At 53.3% G+C, this 27,039-nt stretch overlaps 12 protein-coding genes across 12 annotated transcripts; 9 read left to right on the forward strand and 3 right to left on the reverse strand.

Annotated features, from left to right (window-relative positions):
- Positions 1-134: 134 nt before the first annotated feature.
- Positions 135-917, forward strand: KRP23_8829 (uncharacterized protein; the record flags this gene model as incomplete). Its single annotated transcript, XM_067894322.1, has 2 exons — positions 135-206; positions 273-917. 2 exons carry the CDS (start codon positions 135-137, stop codon positions 915-917), a joined length of 717 nt encoding a protein of 238 aa, XP_067743767.1.
- A 148-nt stretch (positions 918-1,065) lies between these two features.
- Positions 1,066-1,930, forward strand: KRP23_8830 (uncharacterized protein; the record flags this gene model as incomplete). The annotated part of the gene is made up of 3 exons (XM_067894323.1): positions 1,066-1,143; positions 1,211-1,273; positions 1,337-1,930. The coding sequence occupies 3 exons, from the start codon at positions 1,066-1,068 to the stop codon at positions 1,928-1,930; spliced, it is 735 nt and encodes a 244-aa protein (XP_067743768.1).
- A 62-nt stretch (positions 1,931-1,992) lies between these two features.
- On the reverse strand, positions 1,993-5,270 carry KRP23_8831 (uncharacterized protein; the record flags this gene model as incomplete). The annotated part of the gene is made up of 4 exons (XM_067894324.1): positions 1,993-2,060; positions 2,157-2,196; positions 3,162-3,556; positions 4,514-5,270. 4 exons carry the CDS (start codon positions 5,268-5,270, stop codon positions 1,993-1,995), a joined length of 1,260 nt encoding a protein of 419 aa, XP_067743769.1.
- A 390-nt stretch (positions 5,271-5,660) lies between these two features.
- Positions 5,661-8,172, forward strand: KRP23_8832 (NAD kinase 2, mitochondrial; the record flags this gene model as incomplete). Its single annotated transcript, XM_067894326.1, has 6 exons — positions 5,661-6,820; positions 6,907-7,008; positions 7,081-7,567; positions 7,627-7,715; positions 7,812-7,913; positions 7,980-8,172. The coding sequence occupies 6 exons, from the start codon at positions 5,661-5,663 to the stop codon at positions 8,170-8,172; spliced, it is 2,133 nt and encodes a 710-aa protein (XP_067743770.1).
- A 123-nt stretch (positions 8,173-8,295) lies between these two features.
- Positions 8,296-9,852, reverse strand: KRP23_8833 (Transcription elongation regulator 1; the record flags this gene model as incomplete). Its single annotated transcript, XM_067894327.1, has 1 exon — positions 8,296-9,852. One exon carries the CDS (start codon positions 9,850-9,852, stop codon positions 8,296-8,298), a length of 1,557 nt encoding a protein of 518 aa, XP_067743771.1.
- Positions 9,853-9,967: 115 nt separating this feature from the next.
- KRP23_8834 (uncharacterized protein) lies at positions 9,968-10,399 on the forward strand (the record flags this gene model as incomplete). The annotated part of the gene is made up of 1 exon (XM_067894328.1): positions 9,968-10,399. The coding sequence occupies one exon, from the start codon at positions 9,968-9,970 to the stop codon at positions 10,397-10,399; it is 432 nt and encodes a 143-aa protein (XP_067743772.1).
- Positions 10,400-11,394: 995 nt separating this feature from the next.
- Positions 11,395-13,545, forward strand: KRP23_8835 (Mitogen-activated protein kinase-like protein MMK1; the record flags this gene model as incomplete). The annotated part of the gene is made up of 7 exons (XM_067894329.1): positions 11,395-11,934; positions 12,015-12,139; positions 12,212-12,470; positions 12,545-13,084; positions 13,156-13,233; positions 13,297-13,420; positions 13,493-13,545. 7 exons carry the CDS (start codon positions 11,395-11,397, stop codon positions 13,543-13,545), a joined length of 1,719 nt encoding a protein of 572 aa, XP_067743773.1.
- Positions 13,546-14,272: 727 nt separating this feature from the next.
- Positions 14,273-16,114, forward strand: KRP23_8836 (uncharacterized protein; the record flags this gene model as incomplete). Its single annotated transcript, XM_067894330.1, has 1 exon — positions 14,273-16,114. The coding sequence occupies one exon, from the start codon at positions 14,273-14,275 to the stop codon at positions 16,112-16,114; it is 1,842 nt and encodes a 613-aa protein (XP_067743774.1).
- A 785-nt stretch (positions 16,115-16,899) lies between these two features.
- On the forward strand, positions 16,900-18,781 carry KRP23_8837 (TOG array regulator of axonemal microtubules protein 1; the record flags this gene model as incomplete). The annotated part of the gene is made up of 2 exons (XM_067894331.1): positions 16,900-17,646; positions 17,717-18,781. The coding sequence occupies 2 exons, from the start codon at positions 16,900-16,902 to the stop codon at positions 18,779-18,781; spliced, it is 1,812 nt and encodes a 603-aa protein (XP_067743775.1).
- A 161-nt stretch (positions 18,782-18,942) lies between these two features.
- On the forward strand, positions 18,943-19,969 carry KRP23_8838 (uncharacterized protein; the record flags this gene model as incomplete). The annotated part of the gene is made up of 2 exons (XM_067894332.1): positions 18,943-19,861; positions 19,923-19,969. 2 exons carry the CDS (start codon positions 18,943-18,945, stop codon positions 19,967-19,969), a joined length of 966 nt encoding a protein of 321 aa, XP_067743776.1.
- A 3,195-nt stretch (positions 19,970-23,164) lies between these two features.
- On the reverse strand, positions 23,165-24,879 carry KRP23_8839 (uncharacterized protein; the record flags this gene model as incomplete). Its single annotated transcript, XM_067894333.1, has 3 exons — positions 23,165-24,586; positions 24,660-24,722; positions 24,790-24,879. 3 exons carry the CDS (start codon positions 24,877-24,879, stop codon positions 23,165-23,167), a joined length of 1,575 nt encoding a protein of 524 aa, XP_067743777.1.
- A 1,172-nt stretch (positions 24,880-26,051) lies between these two features.
- On the forward strand, positions 26,052-26,933 carry KRP23_8840 (putative S-adenosyl-L-methionine-dependent methyltransferase; the record flags this gene model as incomplete). Its single annotated transcript, XM_067894334.1, has 1 exon — positions 26,052-26,933. One exon carries the CDS (start codon positions 26,052-26,054, stop codon positions 26,931-26,933), a length of 882 nt encoding a protein of 293 aa, XP_067743778.1.
- Between the last annotated feature and the right edge of the window lie 106 nt (positions 26,934-27,039).

Genomic DNA, 27,039 nt, shown 5'->3' on the forward strand with positions numbered 1-27,039 from the left:
TATGTTGTTTGTGGTGTGGGGTACACAACGGCAAGTTGAAGTGAGCCAAACGTCTGCGACCCAGCGTTCATCTTTCTCGTCCTTGTTCCTCCAGTTGAGATTTCCCTGCCAAATAAATCAAAGAGAGGCTTGTCATGGTGAAGGCGGAGGAGGCGATTTCGGAGCTGCTGATGAAGTGTGACGAGAAGGGCATTCAGTCTCCGGAGGTTTGTGGTTTTGTTGTCTAGTCCATTGTGTCACTGTCGCTAACCATTCAGTATCCCACCCTGTAGAACCCGTGGCAAGCGTTGCGCGAGGCGATCGCGGCGCTCCGGAACACCAAGGACCAGGCACTGGGGTGCCTGCAAGTATCGAACGCTCTCGAGCACCTGGCGAACAAGTTTGGCACGGAGGATGGAGTAGCGCGGGAGGCAGCTGCAATGGCGCCTTCTCCTCGGGTTGTGCGCACGCAGAAGCGGACGCTCATGCAAGACATGCCCAAGCGCAACCGCCGCAACATGATTCTTGAGAGTGACAGCAGCGACGAAAGTTCAAGCGGTCAGTCGGAACTCATGACCGCCATGAGCCCCGTCGCGAGCAGCAAGAAGAAGAAGTACGCGAAGAAGATCCGCCTGCAAGAGCAAGTGGAGGCCAACCCCGCCGCGAGAAACGAGAATCAGCCGCTCGTGGACCAACTGGTGCAGTTGGGCGAGTACGAAATGCGCCACGGCAAGACTCAGCGAGGGCTTGCGCGCCTGCGCGCTGCTAAGGAAATCCGAGACAGCAGGATGGTAATTACAACGGGGGCTCAAGCGCGGCAGCTTGATCACGTGGGCCCGTCGGTAGCCACAAAAATCGATCAGCTCCTGAATGAAGGGCTCGTGGCTGCACTGAGTGAGTACGAAGGTGACGCAGAGGCTATGCCCGTGGCGAAGTAAGTCATCCAAGCATGCATTTTTAAGGATATGAGTTAGGAGACAAAGACAAATGGTGGACATCAGTGGAATATAAGGCGTTTTACGATGCCCACGTCCCAGTTGTTGCGACCAACTGTCTTTGCCCAGCAGAATCCAAGAGAGACCGACGATGAATCTTCGCCAAGCACAGCGCTCGCTCGCCGAGCTGATCTCCAAGTGCGAAGCCGCGCATATTCAGCTACCGAAGGTTGCTTTGTATGACCTACCTGAACCGTTAGTTCTATAGTTCTAACGTCATTCGTTGCTAATCACAGGATTCCTTGGAAGCGCGCTCTGAAGCTGTGGAAAGCATTATTCACTCGTTAAAGGACGGAAAGGTAATGAGTGAACATCTTACAGGGACTCTGTCGCCACTTGTCAACCATTTCTTCCATGTACAGCCAGACTTGAAGGCTGCACAAGAAGAACTTCAGCAGAAATATGGCATCGAGCTGGTGTGGAAGCAGCACATGGAAAATGAAGAAGCCAAGCGCCAACGTCGTCGCCAATCCCGCCAGAAAAAATGTGGCGGAGGAAAGACAGCCCCGAGTCCTTCGCAAGGGTCCATGAACCTCGGACTCCTCCCAGAAATGCCCGCACGGTTGGAAGTGAAAGCTCCCACCGTGCTAAATCTCGCAGGTGGAGAGCCTTTACAGGGTACAATGAAAAACGTCCCCATAGGTGGTGTGGTGACTCTGTCCAAGCGCCCGGCTGCTAGCCAAGAAACACCACACGTTGGGATGAAAATCGCCAAAAAGGCGAAAAGCACACAGGGGTTGATTGTATCGACAGCTCCGAGCGATACGGAGGAAAAACCACCCCCGAGATCTGCAGCAGCACTAGGAAATATTCTCAGTGAGGATAACGATGACAATAACGAGAGCGCATCGTCTGGAAATCCTGACCATGATATTGTTGACCTACTGGACCTGGAAGATTTGAACGAAGTTGAGAGAGGCGGTGGCATGAGCAGCGATGAAGAGTTTGCTCTGTAAACTTTGTGACGGGTGCTCAGTCCATCAATTCGGGCTAATCGGAAATGGCACCGTCTTCTACTTCACCGGATTCCACCGACGAGGAAGATTGGGCGAGGACTTGCCGGCGAAAGTTTGAGTGAGCTTTCATCTACGTACATGCACAAGGGAAAAGGTGCAAAGTGAGTTTTCGACAGCGTAAGAGCAACATTGAGATAATCCACATAACACCTTGACAAGTACTCACCAGTGTTGGAAGCTCTCCGGATTCTACCGAGTTGAGTAAGCTGCCATTGCCACCCATCATACTTGAATTTGTGTCCTTCTGGTTACAATATTTCCTCTTGCATTCGCCAAAAATCTCGCCATCACTGAGGTCCAACGCTTCTTCACGCGAAAGCTCTCCCTCTGACAGCTCAGCACTGCAGATAGAATCTGGTACACTGCTACCAGAAACCGATAAGCGTCTTCGTTGCCGTTGCGGACGTCGACGCCGAAAGGATCTAGCGCGAAGCTGGTGACGATCAATTTCTCGGTGTATGCTGGACTTGTGCTGATAGTCTGAGGTCGAGCTGAAGAGACTACTGATCACTGAAACACTTCTCGAAGCAATCTCCAAACTATTTTCACTACTCGCGATGTCGTTCACGTTCAGCACCTTTTCCGTGAGAGGCACTGGCTCTGTTGTTGGCAAAGGCAGTAGAATATCTCTATCTCGTTTCCCAGCTTCGTGCTCGGGTTTGTGACCTTGCTCCCAGTTTTCACTCTCGGATATAGTACTTTTGCATTCGTCTTCCGAAGAAAGCAGATTTTCACTGCCTAGCAAATCAATGCTCGTATTGCTTTGCTCGCGATGGATTGAAGGCCTTGGCTCTTGACTAGGTTTCATCGCTTCGTCACTAAATGGCTTCATGTATTGCTCGGCAAGTTTGCTTTGGTGAATACGCCTTTCCTGACGAAGACGCTGCAAAACCTCAATTGAAGTTACGGTACCGAATAATTCGTGTGAATCGTTACTGTCTCGCAGTGAAGGCCCAAGAGCCCTAATGAAATGTGTTCGAGAGAAACGCATTGGCTGGGAACTCGTAAGATCTGCTGGAGGAGAGACTGCTGCATCTTCATGTTTTTCCTCAGGAATAACAGCAACTTCAGGTTGAAGGGCGAGTATGGACTCTTCCTCCACGCCAGAAGCTTGTGCCCCCGATTCAGTTGCGACAGCTGAGATGTCGGTTGTATCCGTAGCTTCGCCTACCCATTTCATGGTTTGATCTTTTGGTTCTTCTGTGAGGTTCTCGATACTCATTGCCCCTGCAGTTTCCAGAGGTGCTTGATAAAGGTTCATCTGTCTGTCTTTCCAAATCTGCTGCACTAAGCCACTCACTTGCTCTTCTGTAAGTATGTTCGCCCAGTTCACTAAATCATCGGAGATCGCGTCTTCAGCGGCAGAGTTGGTTTCGAGATCACCATACTGCGTTTGGCCATTGTAGTACGCGGCAGCTCTTCTTAAACCTGTGACGTCCTCCTTATCTTCCTGGTTGAAGGTTCCAATGTTGCGAATTCTCTCTCTAAGCAACTCTTGGGTAATTTTGCAGACCAGCTGCTCGTCGACTGCTTCTTTTCCAGCAAGTGATTCCAAGCTTCTCCGCACTACGGAAACAGCAGCTTTTCTGGCCTCCACGTTGACTGAATGCGGAATGTCTGTAAGTATCCTGTTGACTAAGAATTCAGGTATTTCCTTCATCACTCTTTCCTCAAACGCTGCAATTCTCTCTTCAGGACGAACAGTATCAACTTCGTAAACTCGGACTTCTTGATCTATCATCGGTGGTTGGGGCTCGCGTGCATGTCGCTTCAGCATCGAGGAGCTGTTTGGTTGTGAAAATATCGGCAAAAGTGTCGACGGCGCGGACAACACCGGGATCCTGGAGTGACTCTCCTTCTTCACTTTCGTTTGGACGGCAGTTCTACTTCGTTGCGCTTTTTGCTGCTGTTGTTGGTCATAGGCAGCGGTAACAAAGGCTACGAACTCCTTGTAGTTTATCACCTCTTTCATTGGCAAATGTTGGTTGGTACGGCTACGGACAGCATTTCCATCCGATGAAGAGTGGATGTGGCGAAAGAAAGATATAATCTTGGTGGTCGGGACAGAAATCTGCAAACGATGGAGGGCCATGCACGTCTCGATACGATTCACATGACCATCTTTATCGGTATCCAAGTCGCCAAAGAGCCGGCGAAGAACGTCAGCGTTCAAGCGCATATCTCCAGGATTCCCAAGACCCCCGGCAGAAAGAACTGGGCGGGCACCAAATGACGCAACCGATGGCATAGTACGAAATTCCGACAAAACTTGTCTGCCAATGGAAGATGACGGAGGATCGTCCGTGTGTACTCGACGAGGACTAATTTCTTCGACCATCAACATGTCCCCAGCACCACTATCGTGACGAATACTTGCGGCTGTCTTCGTTTCTCTCTGATGCACGCTTTTCACTGGAGAGCTACAATTTTGCCGAGAATCTTTCGGTTTTGCTTCGTCAAGCGGACTCAGTACTGCGTTCCCAGCCGGCTTAGCAAGACCCACCGGGCTTACAGTCTTGTCACCTCCTTTCACATCTTCATCCAAGTCCAGATCATCGTGCGGCTCGTTAGGCAATAGCTTGGTCGAATTGGCACTACCCCTAAAAGGCGAATCTGTATCACCAACAGCCCCAAACGCTGCTCTGGGCGCTACATTCTGCTTTGCGTTCTCTTTATCCTCACCAGCAACAGGACGGGGGCTCGTTCCTACGTGCTTCATCACCTTCCTCTCCTCAGCAATCTCCGGTTTCCCCCACAATCGTTTCTCGCTCTGATTTACTCTAGTAACTCCATTTCTCGTCAATCGCTCCAGTGGTGGCTGCACCCCAATTTCCTCCCCCACAGCAGTTCCGACCATTCCTATTTGGCCCCCTCCCAACACCCCCGCTCTATCCTTTCGCTGCCGATACGGGAGCGCCGTCTCCTTCCTCTTCTGGTTCCAGAACCTCTGCGCTGGAGGATATTGCTGCAGCTCTCGGTCCACGCGCGCGATGCGTCTCGCCACCTCCCACTCCACGCGGCGTTTGTATCGTCGACTGACCTGCAGACTCGCGTTCCCTTCCAGAGCCACGAGCATTTGATCCGCCTCGCCCGTGGCCGACTGTTCGGCCTGCGAGTGCAATCCGCCGCCGCGCCGTCTCCGGGGCGCGGCGCTCTTCATCACCAACGCATTGTCCGTCCAGAGCATCGGCAAACTACTGCGGAGACGCATCTGCAGCGCGCGGTTCCGGGCGCTCACGTCGCTCAACAGCGCGTAGCTGACGTCGAGCGACCGATCCATGACTTGGCAGATGGCTGCGAAAGTTGAAGTGTCAACCGGTAGAGAACCGGTAATGTACCATAAAATAGGCACATTTGACGCGACCGTCGTCACCGAAAACGTCCTGCATTTCTCTGCGTTCTCGATCCCCAATCAACCATGCGATGCAGTGCATGTTTATCGCTGCAAACAAATTGCCCGCAACACACACGTGTCTGCAGACACCTCTTGTGAACTGGTGGCGCAGTGCCTTGCAGATTCCATTGCGACTTCGTAGTCGCTGATTGGCTGACGTGTCTGTGTGGCACACATAGACTGTCCCATCTGCTCATCCCTGTTTGGCAGCCAGCGTTACCGGGGGCTTTCGCGCCGTCAGTTGCGAACGTCGCTCGCTACAGCATCTCGGTCGCCATGTTGAGGACAGCACGCTGCCGCCTGCCGGTACGAGCGGCGTCCACTGTCCGCCACAACAGCAGTACTAGCACTAGCAGCATCCGCCTCCCCCGCCTCTCGGACCTCGTGCTCATACGGCACGGAGAGAGCGAAGGCAACGTGGCCAGGCAGCGCTCGCTGGCCGGAGACCACAGCCTCTTCGCGGGCGAGTTCAAGCACCGCCACAGCTCCAACTGGCGCCTCACGGACCGAGGCCGGCGGCAGGCGGCGGCTGCTGGTGATTGGCTTAAACGCAACAACCTGGCGCACTTCGACCGCTACCTCGTGTCCGAGTATCTGCGTGCCATGGAGACTGCTGGCCGCATGGGGCTGCCCGACGCGCGCTGGTACGCGGAGATGCTCATCCGCGAGCGCGACTGGGGCGCTATGGACCTCATGAGTGAGCAGGAGCGCTTCGTCAAGATGCAGGACGAGCTCAAGCGCCGAGAACTCAACCGCTTCTACTACGCACCGCCCGGAGGCGAGTCGCTGGCCGCGGTGGCCCAACGGGCGGACCGGCTGCTGGGTATATTGAACCACGAGTGTCACGACAAACGAGCGATTGTCGTGGCCCACGGAGAAGTGATCTGGGCCATGCGCACGCGGCTGGAGAGGATGTCCCAGGATACGTTCATTGAGTTACAGGAGTCGGGGCGCATGGTAGACCAGATCCACAACGGCCACATCTTGCATTACACCAGGAAAGACCCGCAGACAGGAAAAATGGCTCCGTTCTTCACGCACGTGCGGTCCGTGTGTCCGTGGAACGAGAAGCTCAGTCCCAAGGGATGGATGAAGATCGACCGACCTGTGTACGACAACGAGCTGTTGCTTGCTACTGCTGAGCGTGTCCCACGTATGATCATCTCGGAGGAATATCTCGAGAAGACGTATAACGGTGCCAAGACGTTATCCGATGCAGATATGAACTCGGACGTATTGGCGCATTCGACGAGTTTGAGCCAGGCGTCCTCGGGCACCGAAGGAACCACCACGACGGCTGGTACTTCGTCCAAGAAGGAAGAGCGCCAAACGCCGCTTTTGATCCCTGGAAAGCCCATGCTGAACCTGAAGAAGGTGGTCGTGGTGAAAAAGACGTCTCGCTTCCAGCACGAAGCTGAGTTGTACGGCAACACAGAGTAAGTTGACGTAGCCTGCTTCTGTGTGTCTGTTTACGTTACTGACGCTTGCTGCTTCGCATGGTATTTTGATGTTCGGTATTCAGTGAAGCGCTGAGGAAGCAGATGTCGATGCGAGGCTTTGTGCATGACCGTTTGAAGGCGAGTCACGAGCATCACGTCGAGGCTGTGGACGAAATCACCAGCAGGTACATCTCTTGTTTTAATCTGCGTGCGCTCCCTGTGCCCTGACGCCTGACTTGGTTTGGGCAATGATACAGCTTCAAGGAGCGCGACATCGAGGTGAAGGTCGTCTCAGCAAACCAGCTTACGCACGAAGCAGTGGAGGGAACCGACATGATCTTTTCTGCGGGTGGTGATGGCACATTCTTAAAGACTGCAAGCTTCGTAAACACTCCGACCCCTGTGGCCGGCTTGAATACAGACCCCAAGCGGAGTGAGGGAAACCTGTGCTGCTACAAGGTGGATAATGTCACTCACCGATTTAGTACGGCACTGGACCGCCTACTGGAGGGCGACTTCAAGTGGCGACTGCGCCAGCGTATTCGTGTCGGTATGGTCAACCAGGATGGCTACTGGTATGAGCTGCCTCGGTATGCGCTGAATGAAGTGTTCATCGCGGAAAGTGATGCATCTCGCCCATCTCACTACAATATCGGTATCGATCAGCACCAGCGTGAATCCCACCGCAGCAGTGGCATTCTCATGTGCACAGGAACAGGTTCAAGCGCGTGGTACTCGAGCGCGGTAAGTGAGGATGCCTTTCAATGGGGTTGGCTCCTAACTAACGAGCGTCTGTCTTTCAGTGCCAAGTCTATCGAGAGCAGGTTGCAAACGTCCTTAGCGCGATGAACCACACGCACACGAATGAGACGGTGACGGAGCTGACAGAATCGTACGTTTTTTCTCTGCTGCAGCTTCAGTGGGGACAACCAAGTGTTGGTGTGGCTAATAGGTTGTTGTTGTTGTTGTTGTGTTCCCGTGCTCGCAGTATAAACAAGCAGAATGTTTTTCCGGAAGACTCGCGGGACATGGGCTACATCGTGCGCGAGCCGATTATTAATGCTACATTCGGTGATATCCGGTTTAGACGGTTAGTTCTCGTGCTTGGCAAACTTTCATGTGCAAGCGTGCTTATGTTATTTTTTGCTGTTTGCAGAGGCAAAGCTCGCCGAGTTTCTATGCGATCCCTTGGGTGGGATATGAAGGTCAACATCGATGGCATCTACTCGGTGCCGCTAGATTACGGCGTCCAGGCGGTTATGAAGATCGTTGACGAGCCAAAGTATGTGCTGCGCACCGTGGACTTCTCCCCGCTACCAGGCTCAGCGCCCAAGAAGAACATATTTTAGATTCAGCAGATACCAACCAGTTTTGGAAATGTCAATACTCATTCAATTACACGACGCCTTGGCAACCCGAACTTCAATTTGGCAGACATTTTATTGTTGTTTGTAGGGGTCAAGCAACTAAACCTACCGGCGAGATCTGGAGCGAGAAGAGTGGCGGCGATGGTGTCGAGAAGACCTCCGAGACGATCGCGAACGTGAACGCGATCGTGACGACGATTCTGAACGTCGCCGGCTGCGATGGCTCCTCTCTCGCCCACGCGACGGCGATCGGCTGTCGCTACGACTGCATCTACGACGTGAGTGGCGATCATGGTGTGCATGACGTGGCTCTCGTCGTGGACTTGGTGTGTAACCCTTTGACTCTTCCCGCCCTTGTGCCGGTGAATAACGCCTTGAATGCGAGCGCTCCAGTTCCTTCGCATTGACTTCTTCTCGTGTAGTAGTGCGTGCCATTCGTGCTACGAGCTCCTCAAAGACCTGCTTCTGCTTCTGTGCAGACAGCAGTGCTGCAGGCTCACCGCCTGACGCTGCGGAGCTGTAAAATGCACGGACTAGTTGCTGAACCTCGTCGCTCTCCCATTGCGTCGTCAGCTTATCCGGTGAAGCCAGCTTTTCCTCAAGAAACTTGGTGAGGCGTAGTTGCTCTCCGTCGCGCTTGAGTGCTTCGGACTTGTATTCTGCAACCGCCTTGGCATAAATCTTTTCCTGGGCGGACAGTGTCAACAACGCAAGTGCATCGTCTTGAATCTGTTCGTATCGCCCAGGTTCAACATTACCTTCCAGCGTCGAAATAAACACGCTTAACGTAGTGTTGGGCGCCCACGAGTCGAGCTGGAACTGCTCACGCAGCAACTGCGTGAAGAGATGTCTGGCCTGCTTCAATTTGTTTTTCTTCTCTACCTTGAGATCCTCTCGACGGTGCTCGATGAAGTGCTCAAAAATCGCGCGTCGCTCGTCCATCGTCGGCACGCCCATAAAGCGCGGGTCTCCAGCAATCTGCGGCAGTGCCACGGACCACTTGCAGAACGGCATGATGTTCTTGTCGCGCAGCATGGCACGAAACTGCTCGGTGCGTTTTTGCTCACGATCCTTGCGCTCCTGCTCCGCCTGCAACTCCTCTGCTGTCAATGGTTCTTCCTCTTCAACGTCTTCCTGAGTTGGTTTCTCCTCCTTTGCTTCTTCCATCTCCTTTTGCTTCTTTTGCTTTTTGTGCTTCTTCTTCTCTTTCTTGACCATCTTCTCCACCTTTGGCACTTGCTCACTAGCTATCGTTTCCACTATTTGCTCCTTTTCGCGCTGCGCTGCAGCCTTCTCTGCCTCGACCTGTCCCCATTCACTGGGCCGCTCCCACGCCGACTCGCGTGTCTTCGAGTTGAAGTAATACAGCGTCCCGTTTCCGGCGTCATGGGCCGTCCACGTGCTAGAGTGAGCAACAGCGTTCTGCACCATGAGCTTCATCATGAAGGCGGTCTCAAGCGGCACGAGGTCCTCGGGCAGCTCCCACTGGGACACATCCGTCTTGCGGTCGTAGTAGAAGAGCCGTCCGTCGCCGTCGTCGTGCACGGACCAGTCGCCCACCACCTGCAGCGCATTGAGCCAGTACAGCTTCTGCTCCGCCGTCATTTCGGCGTCGCTGCATGTAGCCGACGGCAGAGGCACCGAGAGTTCCTCGTCACCCATCGCGCCAAAATGCACTTCGTGTGGTGCACACATCATATATAGTGTGGTGCACACCTGTTAAAAATGAGTCAGCTCCAGCCATTGCCGACCAGAATCAGACGTGCAGCTCACTTCGATGGCGGCTCCGGCTCCGGGGCGCGCGCCAACGGCGAAGCGCCGCTTTCTGACGGACGAGGAGTACGAGGAGGAGCAGCTGCTGCTGGACCTGGAAACGGAGCTCCGGCAGGTGCAGGCGCTCAAGGCGCAGACGCAGGAGCGATTGCAGCAGCTGGCGCTGGACCAGAGGCAGCTGGAGCAGCAGCATCGGCGCCTGCAGCGCCAAACTGACCGACATGACGCCGGCGCCGCCACCGCGCGCATGCTTCAACTGCAGGAAAAAGAGCGGGAGCGACTCACAGCAGCGGAGGTCCAGCGCGAGCGCGAGGAAAAGGAAGCGACGGCCAAAGCGGAGGACACGGCGCGACGCCGAGAGAACGCGATCGAAACGCTGGAGGGCGACATGGAGGACCTGGACGCCTTTTTGGCGCAAGACGCCGCGAATTTCTGAAGTTGCGAGAATATTTATTGCCGACGAAATCAGTGGTGTTTGGAGAAGTTTCTGCGGCTGTTGTTGCCTTTTTCTCGCTTTGCATGTAGGCTTTGCGGCGGCAGCGGAGACCGCTGAAATCAGTGGTGGTCATGTCATCTGCTTGATAGTGCGATCTCTCGTGCCCCGCTGGTCGACGAGTACAGTGAGTGAGTACGCTGTACTCTTGTGCAGCAGCATATGGGTCAGCGTCTTCAGCGCCATGGAACCCTTTGGCCATCGGCTCTGCAGCGACGAGGGCACCGAGCCGCCATTTGGCCGCGTCTTATTCACTCCGGTTATCGACCACATCTGGTGGCCTCGCCGCTGTCTGAGTCGGGTCGGTGCTGACTGGCTTCAGTTAAGCGCCTCGGCGATCAGATGGCGGAGAAGATGTCAACCACTTCAACATGGGCCTCGGATCGCGTGCGCTGCTGCTACAGGGTGGTGGCTGGTAGCGACGGTTCTTTGCCGCTGCTGCTCAGAGTACATGCATGTACCAGGCTGCAGGATGCGCTGTGAACGCCGCTTGGTGGCGAGCTTGTTACCAGCCTCGGTGTCCGTCAACCGGATGAGGCCAGTTGCGGTGAGGAGTGATCTTCCTCGCTGCACTCGCCTCACCCAGCGCTAGGAAAGGCCCTTGCATCACACAGACACAAATGCGCTCTTCCTCTTTCGAATGGTGGCGAGTGCCGTGGCCGCACCAACCTGCATCGGAGTCAGTTCCGAGGGAATCCAAGTGAGACGACACATGATTGGCCGAAAATCCGTTCACGCGTCGCTACCACTGGCTAAAAAGAATTGCCTGAGTTCTGAGCGAGGCCAAACAAACCAAATCGAGCCCCCCTCGAAACCCGCAAACACAACACAAAAAGCCCGAGGAAAGGTGCTCCTCGACACTTGGGAAGAATCGCAAAGCCAACCCGACCCCCCTCCTCAAAAGCCGAGACCATCACTCCTGTCCGCACTAACACGCGATGGAGACCGCCCCCACCAAGGACATGAGCGACACGAGCAACCGCAAGCGCAAGATGACGGCCACCACGCCGCCGCCGGGCCTCAAACGCGGCAGTAAGCTGTCGCGCCCAGCAGCGGCCGTAGGCGCCAGCATCTCGAACGGCGTGACGCCTCCCGTCGTGACCCCTCAGGGCTCTATCCACACGTCGGAGCAGTTCATGAACCACCAGCGCGCCATGTTCAGCGCCCCCACGCCGCACGGGCCCGTGTCGCAGATGCCGCCCACGCCCGCCTTCGTGAACCGCAACGGCTTTAGCCACACGCCCGACGGCTTCTCATCCACACCCAGCGACGGCTTCCCGTCCAACTCGGCTCAGCCGACAGCCGCTGGGACCTCCACGCCCGCGGACGACAACCAGGCGGGCCCCCACTCGTCGCACGCGGCCACACCGTCGCCTGTACCCCGCGCGGCGCCGCTCAACTTGCGCAACTTTGCCAACTGGGAAGTCGGGACCCGCTATACGCTCGTGCGGCTGCTCGGCAAGGGATCTTATGGACAGGTACGGCCACGAGCTCAGTAGAAGAGGCGGTAGAGGAGGTTCTGAGATCTGTTGTTCTTTTATGGTGGTCTATTATGTAGGTCGCTGAAGCGTTCGATACCGAGCGCCAGAAGAAGGTGGCTATCAAGAAGATCATCAACGTCTTCGACCAGGAGATCGACTGCAAGCGGCTGTACCGTGAGATCTATATCTTGCGTCGCCTGAAGTGAGTAGCGGCTATTGCTAGGTTGTTATCGTGGCGTTGCTGACTGACTTTTGTTGTTTATTGGTGTGGTAGCCACCCGCAAGTGATCAACCTGATCGATGTGATCCCACCAGAGAACTACGACACGTTTACGGACCTGTACTTGGTGTTCGACTTCGTGGACACGGACCTGCACAAACTCATCATGAGCCCGCAGTACTTGACTATTCGTCACATCCAGGTCTTCCTATACCAGCTTCTGTGCGGGCTGAAGTACGTCCACTCGGCCAACGTGATTCACCGTGATATGAAACCTGCCAACATCCTACTGAACGAAGACTGCACACTTATGGTTCGTTCCTGCTACATTGCTTCTAAAATGGTTTAGTCGTGTCTAATGTTTTCCTGTTTGTTATGGCACGCTAGATCTGCGACTTTGGACTCTCTCGTGTGATGGAGAGCGATATGTCAATGGAGGAGCTGAGCAAGCACCTTTATTCACCCAAGGACTCCAAGTCGCCTACCACATCTGATGGAGGAACCACGTCGGCGCCCTCTCCCGGAAGCGCGTCCTCGACGCCATCATCCTCTGGAGAATTCCCGAAGATGCGTCGCCAATTGACGAAGCATGTGGTCACGCGGTGGTACCGTGCGCCGGAGCTCATTCTCCTTCAAGATTACGACTTCTCAGTCGACATGTGGAGCGTCGGGTGCATTTTTGCAGAGCTGCTGAGCATGCAGGTCGAAAGCTGCCCGCGGTACCAGGAGCGCGTGCCTCTCTTCCCTGGGCGCTCGTGCTTCCCGCTTAGCGCAGACCGACCCACTACTTACTCGGACAAATTAGACCAGCTCAACGTGATTTTCAACGTGATCGGCACGCCTGGCGAGGATGACATTGGCAGCTTGGGTGAGGTCAAGCAGTATTTGCGAAAACTGCCTAAGAAGGACCCCCGGGACCTTCGTGAGGTATGTACTGTCTTCTGTACGTGGATCTGAGTGGGAGCTGTACTGACTTGTTTGCGTGTGAACTTATTCAGATGTATCCTGGCGCCCCAGCCGACTCGCTGGACTTGCTTAAGCACATGCTATCATTTAACCCAGAGTGCCGAATTTCGGTAAGCAAAAGTGTTGCAGTACCGCATCAAATCCTATCTAACCACAATCTCTGTATCATCTAGGTCGACAAAGCGTTGGCACACCCGTTCCTAGATTCTGTACGGAGGTCTCAGTCGGAAACTGTAGAAGCTAACCCGTTTGGCATGGAGTTTGAAAACGTCCCCCTGAACAAGGAGGCCTTGAAAGGTTCGTGCTTGATATTAATTTGACGGCTAGAAGTACATGATGCTGATTTGTGTCTTTGTTTCATATGCGCAGCTCGTATCTTCGAGGAAATCAAATTGTTTGCGGACCGCAACAACCGGAGATGAATGAAGTCTCTGTGATCTGTTCGACCGCAACGAGACAAGCGTCACCCAGCTCCGTCATCGACGCGCTCCACGTGAAGATAGATCCGGGCGAAGTGGTAAACGACCGGTGTTCACCATCGGTGAGTGTCGGTTAGTTTGAGTGTACAGTGTGAGGAAAGGAAAGCAAGAACGAAATGGCGTGTGGAGTACAATGAAGCTACAAGTCAAATGGCGACCGTCTTTATGACAGCAAGTTCCTCGAAGAGAAGAGGAGTTTTGTGCGAGCCAGCCCGGTAGTGGTTGTAGGGGCACACGTATTCGTTCTTGTGGCACATGCAGTATAAAGGCAAGAGGCTGACGGAAGAACATACGGAAAGCCAAGAGTAAAAGTAAGTGGTTGCCCGTTTTCGCTTGCCTGGAGACTGCAACGAAGCCGAAGTAGCGGGCGTGTTGCCTTGATATGCTTGAAGTGTCGTGTGTGTTTTCAATAGATAAAAAGAAAATTGATTTGGTGGAGGCGTTGGTGCCGTTGACATTCGTTACAACTTTATTTTTGCTTTCCTAGTCAGCGGAGTGTTGTTTCAAAACGGACATTGAAGTACTCCAGCGATGGGATTGACGACAATCACTTGCTGAACAACAAACCGATGCTAAACCCTCCACAGACCTGGTCGAAGTTCGCAGTGCTCACCTGACACCGCCAACTGCTTCGGTATTTGATCACCCGCGTACGTTTACTTACTTATACATGATGGAGACCAGCGTGGATACTCTCGTGTACCAACTGGAAGACGACGACACCAACGTGCGATGGAATACGTTGCAGAAACTTCGGAAGATCGCTGCAGTGGAGACCTCCCATTTCCCAGTTCGCAACACGCGCCGCTTTCTGCAGTGTATTCGTCGACGGATTGTTGGCGAAGGAGACCCTCACGTCGCTATCGAGGCATTGAGATTGCTAGCGGACGTGATGCTCTCGCTCGGAGACAGCGTGGACCAAATCCTGTCGTCTATTTTACCCCATTTGATCCCGATCCTACCCCAGAAACGTAGAAATCGTGAGCAGGATGATGATAGTGAAGACGAATTGGAGACATTGCACGAAGAAATGTTTCAGGTCTTTCGAAAGTACACAAACGTCTCGAACGACCTGCAAGCAGTTGCCGATCTGCTCGTCAACATCGGTCTCGGGAGCGGTCACGGATCGGTGCGAGAAGCTTCTCTCATTGCGCTGATGCGACTGCTAGATGAACGATTCCAGAAGCACGCGGTGACAGCTCGCGGGGAATCTACGAAGGCAGCTATTGGTCGTGGGGACAAGGCGCTTATTGTCGCTCTTGTGCAAGCGATAATTCCATCACTAGAGGACTCGAACGAGAAAGTGGTCGTAGCTGCAGAGGAGGCGATCGCCAAGCTCCAGTCGTACTGGGGGAGTCGCTTTTCCACAGATGTCATGAAGTTTTTGAGCAGTGAGGACAAGCAGACACTTCATGAGCATCGCGAGCCAATTGCAGACTTCGTGCAGGCTTGTACATCATCTGCAACGCCTCCTCCTTCGCCACCACAGTCGTCAAGGCCGTCTTCAGCAGCATCTTCCAGTGATATGCTCGAGCAACTCGAAAGCGACAAATCATCTACCTCTTCGCGGCTTTCTCCTTCGAAGGTACACCCGCTGAACATGACAGATCAGCTCCACTTCGGCTTCTTGAACGCAGATATCGTGACGGCGCTAACTACCAACACCACCAATTCAAATGCAGATTGGAAGAAGCGGGCAGCAGCAGTGGAGAAACTGTACGCAGCCTGCAAGCAAGTCGATGCAGGTGTACTACGCGGACTTAACGCGGAGGAACGACTGAGGCGGATGAACGAACTGGAGAATCTGTTTCACATTTTGGTTCGTCTTACACAGGATGTAGACGTTCATCTCGTGAAACGATCACTTCAAATCACCCAGATATTGTTCCGCAAGCTGGCCCCCCCACGGCAACTTGATAACGATAGCACGCAGAATGAAAACGACTTCGATATCGGCGAATGCAACGACCACGAGGCATCCAACAAAGGGCAAAAGGATGCCGCGTATTACATGACACAGATGCTAGTCCCAATGGTGGAGACATCGGCAAATTTTGCCGGAGAAGACGATGAGATGGAAGGTTTCGTGTACGCTCTACTGAGTCAGGTCTTTGAAAGTGGATGCGTACGTGTGAGCGGAATTGAACAAGTATTAGCTGCGACCTCGCTTCAGCACCGTCGATCGCGAGTGCGGGAGGAAGCTTTGAAAGTTTGGATGGTACTAATTCTCATCGCCGAGCGTGAACGCCTTCTCTCTGCAAAATACGTGCCTAGTGAAAATGCGGTGCAGACGTTGGGGCGTCTGCTGGGAGACACCAACGCGCTCGTACGTGATCTGGCTTTTGAAACTGCGGCTGTATTGACAATGGTGTGCCGCTGTAATATTTATGAGCTACTTGAAACTTTATCGAAGACGAGTATGTTGCCGAACGAGTGGATTGGGCAGCATTGCGGGCCAGATTGCGACGAAAGTGCGTTCCCGAGCTTCGATCAAACGGTACGCTCCGACTAAAACCTGCCAAGGATGCTACTACAAGCAGATCGTATCAAACAGCTTTGACCGTAGAGCAGTCTCTGGATGGTGTCTCCGAACTGAGAATGATGCTGGCAAATGACGAACCGAAGTCGTTTGAGAATCACCGCCACGATAATCTTTTGATTGAGCCAGTTAGACTGGCCAAGGGCAAGGTGATAACTGGAGGAAGTCTTAGCGATCGCTCCTACTTCAAGCAAGAGAAGTCTGCAGTGGAAAGTGGCGCAAGCTGCCGAGCCACAATCAGCGATGAGGGAACTACGACGGAAGATATTAACGATAAGCTGGCAGCATTGAAAAAGAAAATGGATCAGCTTCGACAGCCCCGAGCCAAGCGTGTACGGCGTCCAAATAGCCAAGAAATCTTGAGTACCGAGCGAAACCTTGAAAACGCGATGGACCCCAACCAACAAACACTGCCACGCTCAAAGAGTTCACCCGAGCAACCCGCTTACAACCCTGCAGATGATGCTGACACGATGATTCATAGCAAGGATGCAAACTTTTATCCATCCCCAAGAGACAAACGGGTCCACCCGAGCAGAGATATTGTCGCCGCACCACCTTCAGAGGCATTTACGTCTTCTTCCCATCAGACAACACAACATAGCCCGCAATATATGCAGAGTCTGCAAAGTGAGGCACAGAATTATGAAGACCGGCCTCTGAAGTCTAAGTTCATCGAGCGGGAAAAAGAACTCAAAGCACAGACAGGAGATTTGTCGCCATCGCATTCATCTCTTGATGATCGACCACTTCGTCCAATGGTGGCAGCTGAGGCTATTAATCAAATCTACTCAAGTGTTTTGGACCAAGACGAAGCAGGTGATGCTGACAACAATGAAACTCGATCAGCAAGGAAAAATAACGGAGAGCGTATCATGTCTCTGGCTACTCGGAAGCGTTTAGAAGCGAAGGCAAAGCAAGACGCCCAAACTGGTAATGCCAACCCCACCATTCCAGCGTCACCAGAACGGGCAAGACATGACATTCAGAAGCCCAGGAAGAAGCCTATCAAGCCCAAGGATACTGCTAGAACGGATGAAGTCGACACTAAAGCCCGTCCTTTGGGTAAACAAGACCCACGGTATCTGGAGCTGCATGAGATCACCCCACTCATGAATCCAAAGCAAGATCTCAGCAAGATTCTCACCCAACTCCGAAGTGAGGACTGGGAGGCAAACTTTGACGCGATGAATACAGTTCGTCGGCTAGCCATACACCACGCGGGCATGATTGATCTGAGCAAGGTGCACGGAATTGTCGCTGAGATTTTGAAGCAAGTCCCGAACCTGCGTTCCTCGGTCTCCAAGAATGCTCTGCTGGCACTTGAGTCGATGTGTTCGGCTTTCAGTCGGGCGATGGACTCGGAGGTGGAAAATATCATTCCTGTGTTGCTTAAGCGGTGTGCCGATTCCAACACGTTTGTGTGCGAGTCAGCAGTAGCATCACTACACACCGTAGTGCTCAAATGTTCAACGTCGCGCGTAGTATCTGCGCTGGGAGCTCACGTAAGCACTAAAGCCGTACCAATTCGCCGCGAGGTAGCACGCTGGTGTCTACGCAGTCATCGTTTGCCAGGCTGACAGTATCTCGGCAAGTAAGGACCTGCCTTCAATCCTGCAATTAGTCGGTCGCTGCCTCGAGGACTCTAACAACGAGGTGCGCGACGTTGCAAAACAGTCAGTATTGTATATGCACTACGAACAGTGCATGTCAGGCGAGCGAATCAAGAGGCTTCTACCTGCTGCAGCACAGACAAAAGTCGACAGCCTGCTCCGTGGGAAGGGCGGATACGTCTCACCAATGGCAATTTTCCACGCACCCACCAGCAGCGTGTCTGAAGTTGTCACTGAGCATTCGGCAGCACCTGCAGCTAAGCAACACGAAACTATCGCAGCGTCCGCAAGACTAAAGAAAACAGCGAAGCAGCACTCAAGGCGACCGACTCCGCCAACTTCGCGCAACGTAACTCGATCAAACATTAACGCAGATGAGGTGTCTCGACTTGAGACGAAGCTTGACAGCAGCAACTGGAAAGACCGCTTCGATGCGCTCAATGAAACTACCGATTTCATCCGTGGCAGTGCATCAGCTCTCGTGGGAAGCAGCCAGATGCTGAGCCTGTTCGACCAGCTCATTAAGCGGCTGGACGACGGCAACGCCAAGGTAAACGTACTAGCTCTCGAGTGCATGGAGAAAATCGTCCCTGCTGTAGGCACCGGGATGGAGCAGGTGCTGTCGAATTTCGTGCCTGCAATCGCCAAGAACCTTGCCAATGCTCGAACGTCGTCACTGGCCCAGTCCGTCGTGCAGCAGCTTTGCACACATGCTGACAACCGCTCACTGTGCCAACATTTTGCAATCCAAGCTCGCAACACCAACTCACGTGTGCTTCCAGTGGTGCTCGATACGCTGGCGCAGCTGACGGCGCAGAGCTGTGACGACAAGAACAACTACGTGCTCAATCGCCACGTACTTCCGTTGGCCCTCGGCCTGCTGAAAGAAGCCAAAAGCGACGTGAAAGAAGCGAACGCAAAATTACTCTGCCAACTCAGTAGGACATTGGGCCTCGCCACACTGTCATCCGCAGCCTCCAAACTGAGCTCCTCACAGCAAGACAAACTAGCAGCCATTCTTCGGTGACCAGGATGGCCCATTCATAAACTATGTCAATTACGTTGCATAAGTAATTTTTGACGCAACATTACAAGTTGCAGCACTATATTACGTTGCTTCAAGCCAGAGTTTGAATTTTGAGCGCCAAGTTGGCCCCTCCGTTCATTCCTCGAAAGACGAAAGCAGACATGACGTCTACGCTGGAGAAGCCTCAGATGCAGGACGCGCAGACGCCTGAGCATTCCCAGAAGCAGGACGCGGAGATGCAGGAGCAGCCTCAAACGCACGACAATGAGCCGCAGGACGAGCAGAGGGAGGAGCAAACGACCACGGAGCAGAACGAGAACAACGGGACGGACGTAGAGACCAATGCCCCAGTCTTTGACGAGCAGCAAGAAGAAAATAACGAGGAGGAGACTCCGCAGGAGAACGAGACAAACGTTGAGACGCCCGTGGAGACTGCGGACCACGAGGAAGACCAGATAGCAGAGACACCACAGGAGAAGAGCGTTGCGACGCCCGCTACTCAAAAGACGGTGACCCAAGTGCCGGCTTCTACGTCTGCAACCAAGAGGAAGTTTGACGCTCTCCACGCTCGCAACTTGGCGTTGGAACCTTCGATCTCCGAACACGAGAAGAACAAGAAGGCGCGTGCATCGGCACTCATGAAGTCGCCGGCTACGAAGGTGGCCGAGACGAAATCTGCGACTGCCAGAAAATTTACCAAAACGAGGGAATTTTCTTTTGCCAGACCGACAGCTTCATCTGCGCGCCGTACAGCTGCAGCTGCTACTGATCACGCTCGTGCCAAGGCGACGATGACCCTGCCGGGCCGCAAGCCGCTACATGCTAAGAACAACAAGTACACACCTGCCAAAGCTCAGCGAGCGTCTATGCCAGTTTCCAAGACGTCGGCGATCATGGACAAGGCGTCGCGTCCTCACTTTAACTATACGCCGTACTCGGGCCCACTGCCGGCGCTGACGGTCGAGTCGAGCTTTGCTCCCAAGAACGTACAGGGTTTGGAGCGTGGAGCGCGTACTGCGTCTCCTGCTAGAGCGAAACCAAGTGCGGCGGTGAAGAAGGTGCCTTCGTACAGGATGACCGGTAAGGAAAACGTTGGTGTGAACACGAATGGCGGTGCAACTACTAACACAACTTCGAGCAGCAAGACCCACCGAACCTCCGTCAAATACCGCATGCGATCACCTGTAACCAAGGACATGAACCGCTCCGCGTTCAAGGAAAAGGTCAAGGACCAACGCTTGGTTGCACAACAAGATGCGAGGGTCACCCCGTTTCAACGAATGCCACACCCGTGGAGATAGCCGGCCGCAACGGAACTTTGTTGTAAGCCCCCCGTATATATCGTGCGCTATTCCTATTTGCATGACGTAAATTCGCTCTCCATTTCGTCTATCTTCAACAGCACGGGCGCCAAGTAATGAAAAGTGTTGTCGTTCTCTATTCTTAGCGTCGACGCTATAATTCTCCGTCCCGTGCTATTGCTTCTATCAGACAACCAAGAATTCCTTCATCACAGCGCTGAAGTGTGGTCATGGCACGAGTAGTGTCGCCGTTGCCTCCAAGAAACTGGCTTCGCCACCAGGTAGAACGACGAGTTCCACCCGCACGCTCAGTTACCACCTCAAGGACGACCACCAGCGTGCGCAGTGTGTATGATACTGCTCTGCACATTGATGATCAGACTTGCGAGCCTTCACACCGACGAACGTGGCGACAAATCAGCAAGGGCAGGCATGTTCAAGCGCAATGGCACCAATCGCGAGTCTTTTTCTCGGTTTTGCTGCTGGTTCTTGTCGTATGCCTGAGCTGGACGTGTTGGCTGCTACTGCTCGCGGTAGCTCCCAACGAGGCGATCAACTACGTCATGAGGACCACGGATCTAGACAATGGCTCGTTTTGGATGCTGGTGGAGCCAACACCTACACTTCGAGCACTAAGTCTCATTGGCCTGTCGATTGTGGCCATAGGATACCTCTACGTCGGTGCCATGCTCCTTGCCTCGGAAAGGAAAGGACCACACAGTGCGGACCATCAATGCAGAGTCAAGACCAACGAAAGCAAGCTCAATCACGGAGAGGCAGTGTAACACGTACTACGAGCTCTGTATCTTCAATCTACCCGCTCCCATCGCTATCCGGAAGAGAAGATGCACAACTTCCGAAGATCGGATGTTCATCCAATTTGGGTATCGACGTTTACAATTTTTGTTTGAACGTGTGGTGCAATCACAGCGATGCTCGGAAAATTGCGGTGAGTGAACTTGTACTGGGGTGGTGCTTTGGAGGAACTTATATTAACTTTGGTGTGTGTAGCATGTCTGGGTAAAAGTTGGGGATTTGATGCTTCAAATATTCATGTTGTACCAAACACTTGAAGCAGGTTACCCATTGCCTCTCGTCGTAGTCTGCACCTGGATAGTGGTGTGGAATGCATTCGCAGTCGTCGTGCTCATGCACTCGCCCTCGCCTCCGTCTCAAATTGGTGAAGCTATCGTTGACGCGATGTAAGTGTTCATGCGCTATACTAACTACTGTATGCAAACAACGAACTAAAATGTGTCCACGTGCAGCTCAGACTTGCTTGTATCAGTCGGCTTCCCGGTGCTGGTTCTCATTTACTGTCTCGAAACCTTTGAGTTTGATCGCGAGAGCCAACGCCTTGCGGTCGACCTCTTTTCTCCCTGGTCCTTCCAGAATGCTGCGCGCGTACATGCAAATCCAGAGCAAACAGCGAAAATTTACAAGAGCCTGGAAGGTCTTCGCTTTCAGTCGGTTGGCGTTTGCATTGCTCGCTTAGGCAACAACCTCGCACTGTTGATAAGTCTTCGGCGTCTGGTCAAATTGCTGCGAGCTCCAGTTTCGTCAATGTCAATGTGTGACGTGGAAACAAATATGAAGAGCAGTATTTATCCACGGAAACACCCACTAGCTTTGCTACTTGTAGCAATCGCCATGGGCACTATCGTTTTTGTGGCGGAGAGCGTACACCACTCGGACCAAGCTTGTAAATCATATCCTACCTGCACAATGCACGCCCACCGCTGGTGGCTCTCCAGCCGAGACGAGTCGACCAACCCCGAGACCAGCAATGCAAACTGGAATTGCCCTTGCCGTGTACTAATTGATGTGGATCTCTCCCCGTCAAGTTTCTCAGCGTGGAAGGATCCTCCCGATGCTACCGATACTGTGTCTAGTCTCGCTGCTTCAGGTGATTTGGAAATCTTACAAATAATCAATCGTCAGCTACCTCAGCTACCAGAGACACTGCGCCGATGCAACCGTCTCAAACACATGTACGTGAATGTCATGTCGACTACAAGTCATCTCAACCTAACGCTTACGTTTTTATTCTCCAGCGCATTGGTATTCACACACACGACCGCATTGCCGTTGTGGGCTGCCGAGTTTACAGATCTGGAATTCTTGCACATTGAGGGCAAGTCACGGACTTTGAGCCTTGCTTCATTACCGCAAGGTCTTTTCAGCATGATGAAAAAGCTCACGTTTTTGCATCTGGGAGATCACTCAACGTTGGCCAAACTTCCGGATGTTGCTGGTCTTACCAACCTCAGGTCGATCACGATGGCAAAACTGGAGGCACTCGATTCGTTGCCTGCAGATTTCGCGCAATTGGATCGACTAGAAATTGTGCTTGCACTCATGGTGTCAAAGTTGAAGACATTTCCAGATCTCTCTCGGACTCGGCAAACGCTTAAAGCCTTGGTGATTGACGTTTGTCCTCTATGCTGCGACGGGTTCTTACAAACTTGTGATTTAACGAGCAGCACCTGTGGCCTTCACGATCCAGGACAAGATGATCCACAGACGTGCTTACCGGTAGGGCTTTCCGCTACTTCAGGGACGCTTAAGCTCTTCCGGACGTTCAACTCGACAATATGTGTGAATCCACCAAGCCCACCACCTCGTGGTGACCAAGACAACCCCCGCAACGACAGCGGTCCAGCTGTTCTGGTGCCACCAGGTTCAGATCTCGACGGAGCTTTAGAACGAAGTATGCAGCACTGTGGAGGAACCCTTTTTCGCGAGTGTAATCAGACGCCGGAATCAAGCTCTGGAATATGCTACAGCGACCGGTACATGCCAATTTCGTGTCTTGGGGATCCCAATACTATCAAATGGCGACGCCTGCAAATTGAGCGACACGTCGGACCAGCGTGCAACCCCACGTACGAGGCATGGCTGGGCTGCAGACCCTGATCGAAGCATACCTGCTAGAAATTCGAAATCAAATGAAAGATACATGTGAATCGAAATGCAGCCACCTGGGCACTCCTTAAAACTAGTTTGCTAGTATGTCCTTCATCTTCCTGGTGCTGGTGATACAATCTGCCGTGCTCTCCACTCTCCACATCCGAAGTCGACTTTACTTCGCCAAAAACTCGTCGATGTAGGCCGCAACCTTGTCCCCAATGCGGCCCAACGCTTTCGCCTCTTCACCGTTTCTCACGGTCACATCCGCATTGCGCAGTCGACGAGCAGCGCGCACGAATGCCGTACCCCGACTGATGTGGCGCTTATAGAGCTCTTCTTCGCCGTACTTCACTAGTGCGTCCACCAGAACTTGGTTCGCCTCGACTTGCGCTTGCTTGCTGCAAACATCTTGCACGATTGGAGGCACCACGGAATCCGGCTCACGCTCACCAAACTCGCTGGATTCTTCTTCTTGCTCTTCATCGTAGTCGTAATCCTCGTCGCTATCTGCATGACCTTGTTGGATGATCTGGTCGATCTTAGCTGAAATGCGCTGCCCCACCATGTCAATCTCCTTGCTGGCTTGCTGTCCTGACTGCACAATCGTCTTCGCGTCTCGAATGGCTTGGGCTGCCCGCAAGTGTGAAATCCCCTTGCCTCTGTGACCAGAGTACAGGTGGCTGTCGCCATAGTCGACCAAGGCATCGACGATAGGTTGGTTTTCAGGACAGGTGGCAGGCTTTTCGCGCAAGTCCTTGACAATCGGAGCCAGCGTATACCCACCACTACGGCGTGGGTGGGTTCTGGAGCCGGTGGTCTCGCCTGTATCCTGAACAATGCGGCCGTGCGTCAGGATCTGGTCAATCTTGTCGGCAATCACATCACCAACCAGCTGCACACTCGTACGAGCCGTCGAACCATTCTTGATAACATGCTCCGCGAGTTGAATCTCTCGCGCTGCACGGAGGTGGGTCGTTCCTTTACCCGAATTACCAAAGTAAAGTTCGTGTTCCCCGAACTTTGTCAGTTCGTCAACCAAAACTTTGTTTTGAGGACACTTCGTTCGCGACCTGTGAATTTCGCGCACAAGCTCCGGCCGCGCATGGTTGGCCACGTTGTCGCTGACGTTCTGCCCAGAAGTAGCATCCTTCAGTTTCCCCGTCGCCAGCACTTCTTCGATCTGGGAGGCAAGCTTCTCTCCAACCATGGGCACGGCTCGGGCATCTTTCGCCGACGCAATGGCATCTGGGTGGTTCCGAATGTGAATTGCGGCGCGCAAATGCGAGACCCCCTTGCCCGTGTGTCCGTGGTTCAGTTGGTCCTCGCCATAGTCGGTGAAAGCATCCACAATCTTCTGGTTAGCCGCGTTTGCAGCCTTCTTCTCGCGAGCTTCTTCGACCAAACGCAAGGCTTTGTGGGGAGCGATGGGTTCTTCATCATCGCCATCAAGCTCATACGCATAACCAATAGTGCCCGGGTCGTTGTCATCACCCCCATTCTCATCACGCTTGCTCTTCTTCGAGCTTTTGTTCGACTCCGCAGGTAGCCCACGCTTGGTCCGGCCGAACTTGGCAATTAACTTCTTCAAAGCACTCTGTGAAAAGGACCCAAGTCGAAATGTACATTAAGAGGATCGTTCTCAGCAAGCTGCATTGGTAAATATGTACCTGCTCGTCTCCGTTAGAGGCAAGTAGAGCCTTTGAAATCTCACTGGTAGCCGCATAAGTGTTCTACACATCGACAACAGTCGAGTCTGCATTCCTCTGGAAAGTGAAAATGTGGATTTTGCTAACCAACCTCTGGGATATTGACGCGGTTACTCTTGCAGGCCTCGCGCATCTTCCCGATATGCGCGTGAACTGCATCGGCAGTCGTTGCGTCGGTCATCGTCACTTTGGCAAGAGCGGTATCAATGCGTGCGCTGGTTTCTCGAAAAAGGAGAATGAGAAGTGGGGATCGATCCGAAAATCTTGGCGAATTGATGCCACAGTTAGCTCACATCTTCAAGCGGGACAGGAGGATTCCTCAAATGGCACACGGGAGAAACTTGAACAAGAAAAGAAGTGAGACGTGGGCCTACCAACTGAAATTGCTTGAGGCCGTCGCCTTCGCAAACAGTAAACTGCTACCAATAAACGTCGAGTTGCATCACTACCTGGACCGCTTTGACGACTGCGCGATCACGGAGTCGATAAACGGTTCGACCTTATTTCCCTTGCACAGCCCAGAGCGCTTGCCACGCTCCCGCTTGTCACCAACTCGGCAGCATCACAAGGTGGCGTGCAGTACCTGGACCAGTGTGTCACTTAGCGAGTTGCTTCGCAGTGATCGCGTCTACCAACTGGTTCCCCTCGACTTGAAATGGCTTGCTTCGCAGATCGTAGACAATCGGTGCTGTGTCGGAAGGTCCGCGAACTCCGAATTCGCTGCCTTCCTCATGGTCATCGTCGCCTTCATCATCATCTTCGATGTCAGCGTGACCGTGCTCCAGAATCTGGTCGATCTTGGCTCTCACTCGAACACCAACATAATTGATCGACCCCACTGCTTGTTTGCCTGATGTCACCACTACGTCTGCGAATGGCTTTTGCAGCACAAGCGTGTTGATCCGCAGAGTTTGTGTATCAGTAGCTCTCCCGCTGGAACTTCGCAGCCAGACAACTCCGAGCGCGCTGTTGATAAACACACATGACATGAATATCTGAAGAGCTCTCATCGGACAGGTTCCAGTAAATGACCTCTTCATCTCCGTCAGAGGCTGATAGCGCTGACGAGATGGCAGAAGAAGCGTTGTAAGCATTCTGCAAGACACCGGAGGTCAGCTACAATTTCGTGCTGCACAACGGAGCACCAACTAGTAGACCAACCTCAGGAAGAAGAATCCCGCTTCGTCTGCAGGCGTCGCGCAAGTTTCCCAGGTGCTGGTACATTCTGGTAAACTCGTTCAGCCAGGATTCGCAAACCGGGACAGGAGTCTTCTTCAATTTCTGCGCCATTGAAGCCCTTTCTCGCCCAGCAACGTGACCCAACTCTCAGCAGCACAGCCATTTCTCCAAGCGATGGAAACTACAACTGTGGACGACGCCTTCGCGCAATTCAGTGGCATCGGGACGGCGTATCTTCGAGCCCTCGAGAGTACCCGTGCTGACCGCCTCATTAATGATCCTTTTGCGGACGTGCTAACGCGTGACAGCCGGGGGGAGCTAGAACAGCGTCTATCTACTGACCCAGACTCTCTGTGGGTAGATATGGTTGCGATTCGTACTCGATACGTGAATGAAGCGCTGGCACACCGCGACGCTACCATCCACCAAATTGTTTTTCTCGGCGCAGGCTTGGACACTCGAGCGTATTACTTGGAGTCTCTGCGTGACTGCCATGTGCTGGAGATCGACCAAGGTTCGCAGCCGTTTGATCGCAAGAGGGAGGTGATGAAAGCTGAACAAGTGCTGCCGATTACGAAGAAGCTTGACTACATCGTAGCTCATCTTGCTGAAGACGACTGGGACAGCAAGCTGCGTGGGCATGGATTTGACCCACGTGTGGCCACGTTCTGGGTGATGGAAGGACTGCTTCCCTACATGGAGCGCTCCGCCATTTGGACGTTGCTCGATACGATCGATGCGATGTCTGCTCCCGGCAGTACGCTTTGGGCCGATATGGCTGGCCAAGCCATCTTCACTTTCGCAGATATGGGCGATCGCGCGATGAAGCATAGCGAGGATGATCCTATGCGTGGCGTTTTGAGCCAGATTCCTTGGTGCTTGAAGTTGCAGGCGTCACTGGTGAATGCTGGGACGCATTTTGGCCGCTCGTGGCCACCGCTGGCTTCCACGGACGGCAAAAGGAGTGTCCCCATTCCAATCTCATTTCTCATCGGCCAGAAGCCTGTTCCAACGGAGGCTCGTGAGAAGGATGTGTGCCCCGGCCTGGAAGCGTAGGAAATAGCCAAGAAGACCCACCCACGTAGTTAGTTGAAGCTTTTGGTCAGCTACAATCATGCTGGCTGCTCAATGAGAATATGAGAACGGGCGACGCCCACTTTCT

Source organism: Phytophthora ramorum, assembly GCF_020800215.1.
Source record: "Phytophthora ramorum isolate Pr-102 chromosome Unknown Phyram_PR-102_s0007, whole genome shotgun sequence".
Taxonomy (NCBI): Eukaryota; Oomycota; class Peronosporomycetes; order Peronosporales; family Peronosporaceae; genus Phytophthora; species Phytophthora ramorum.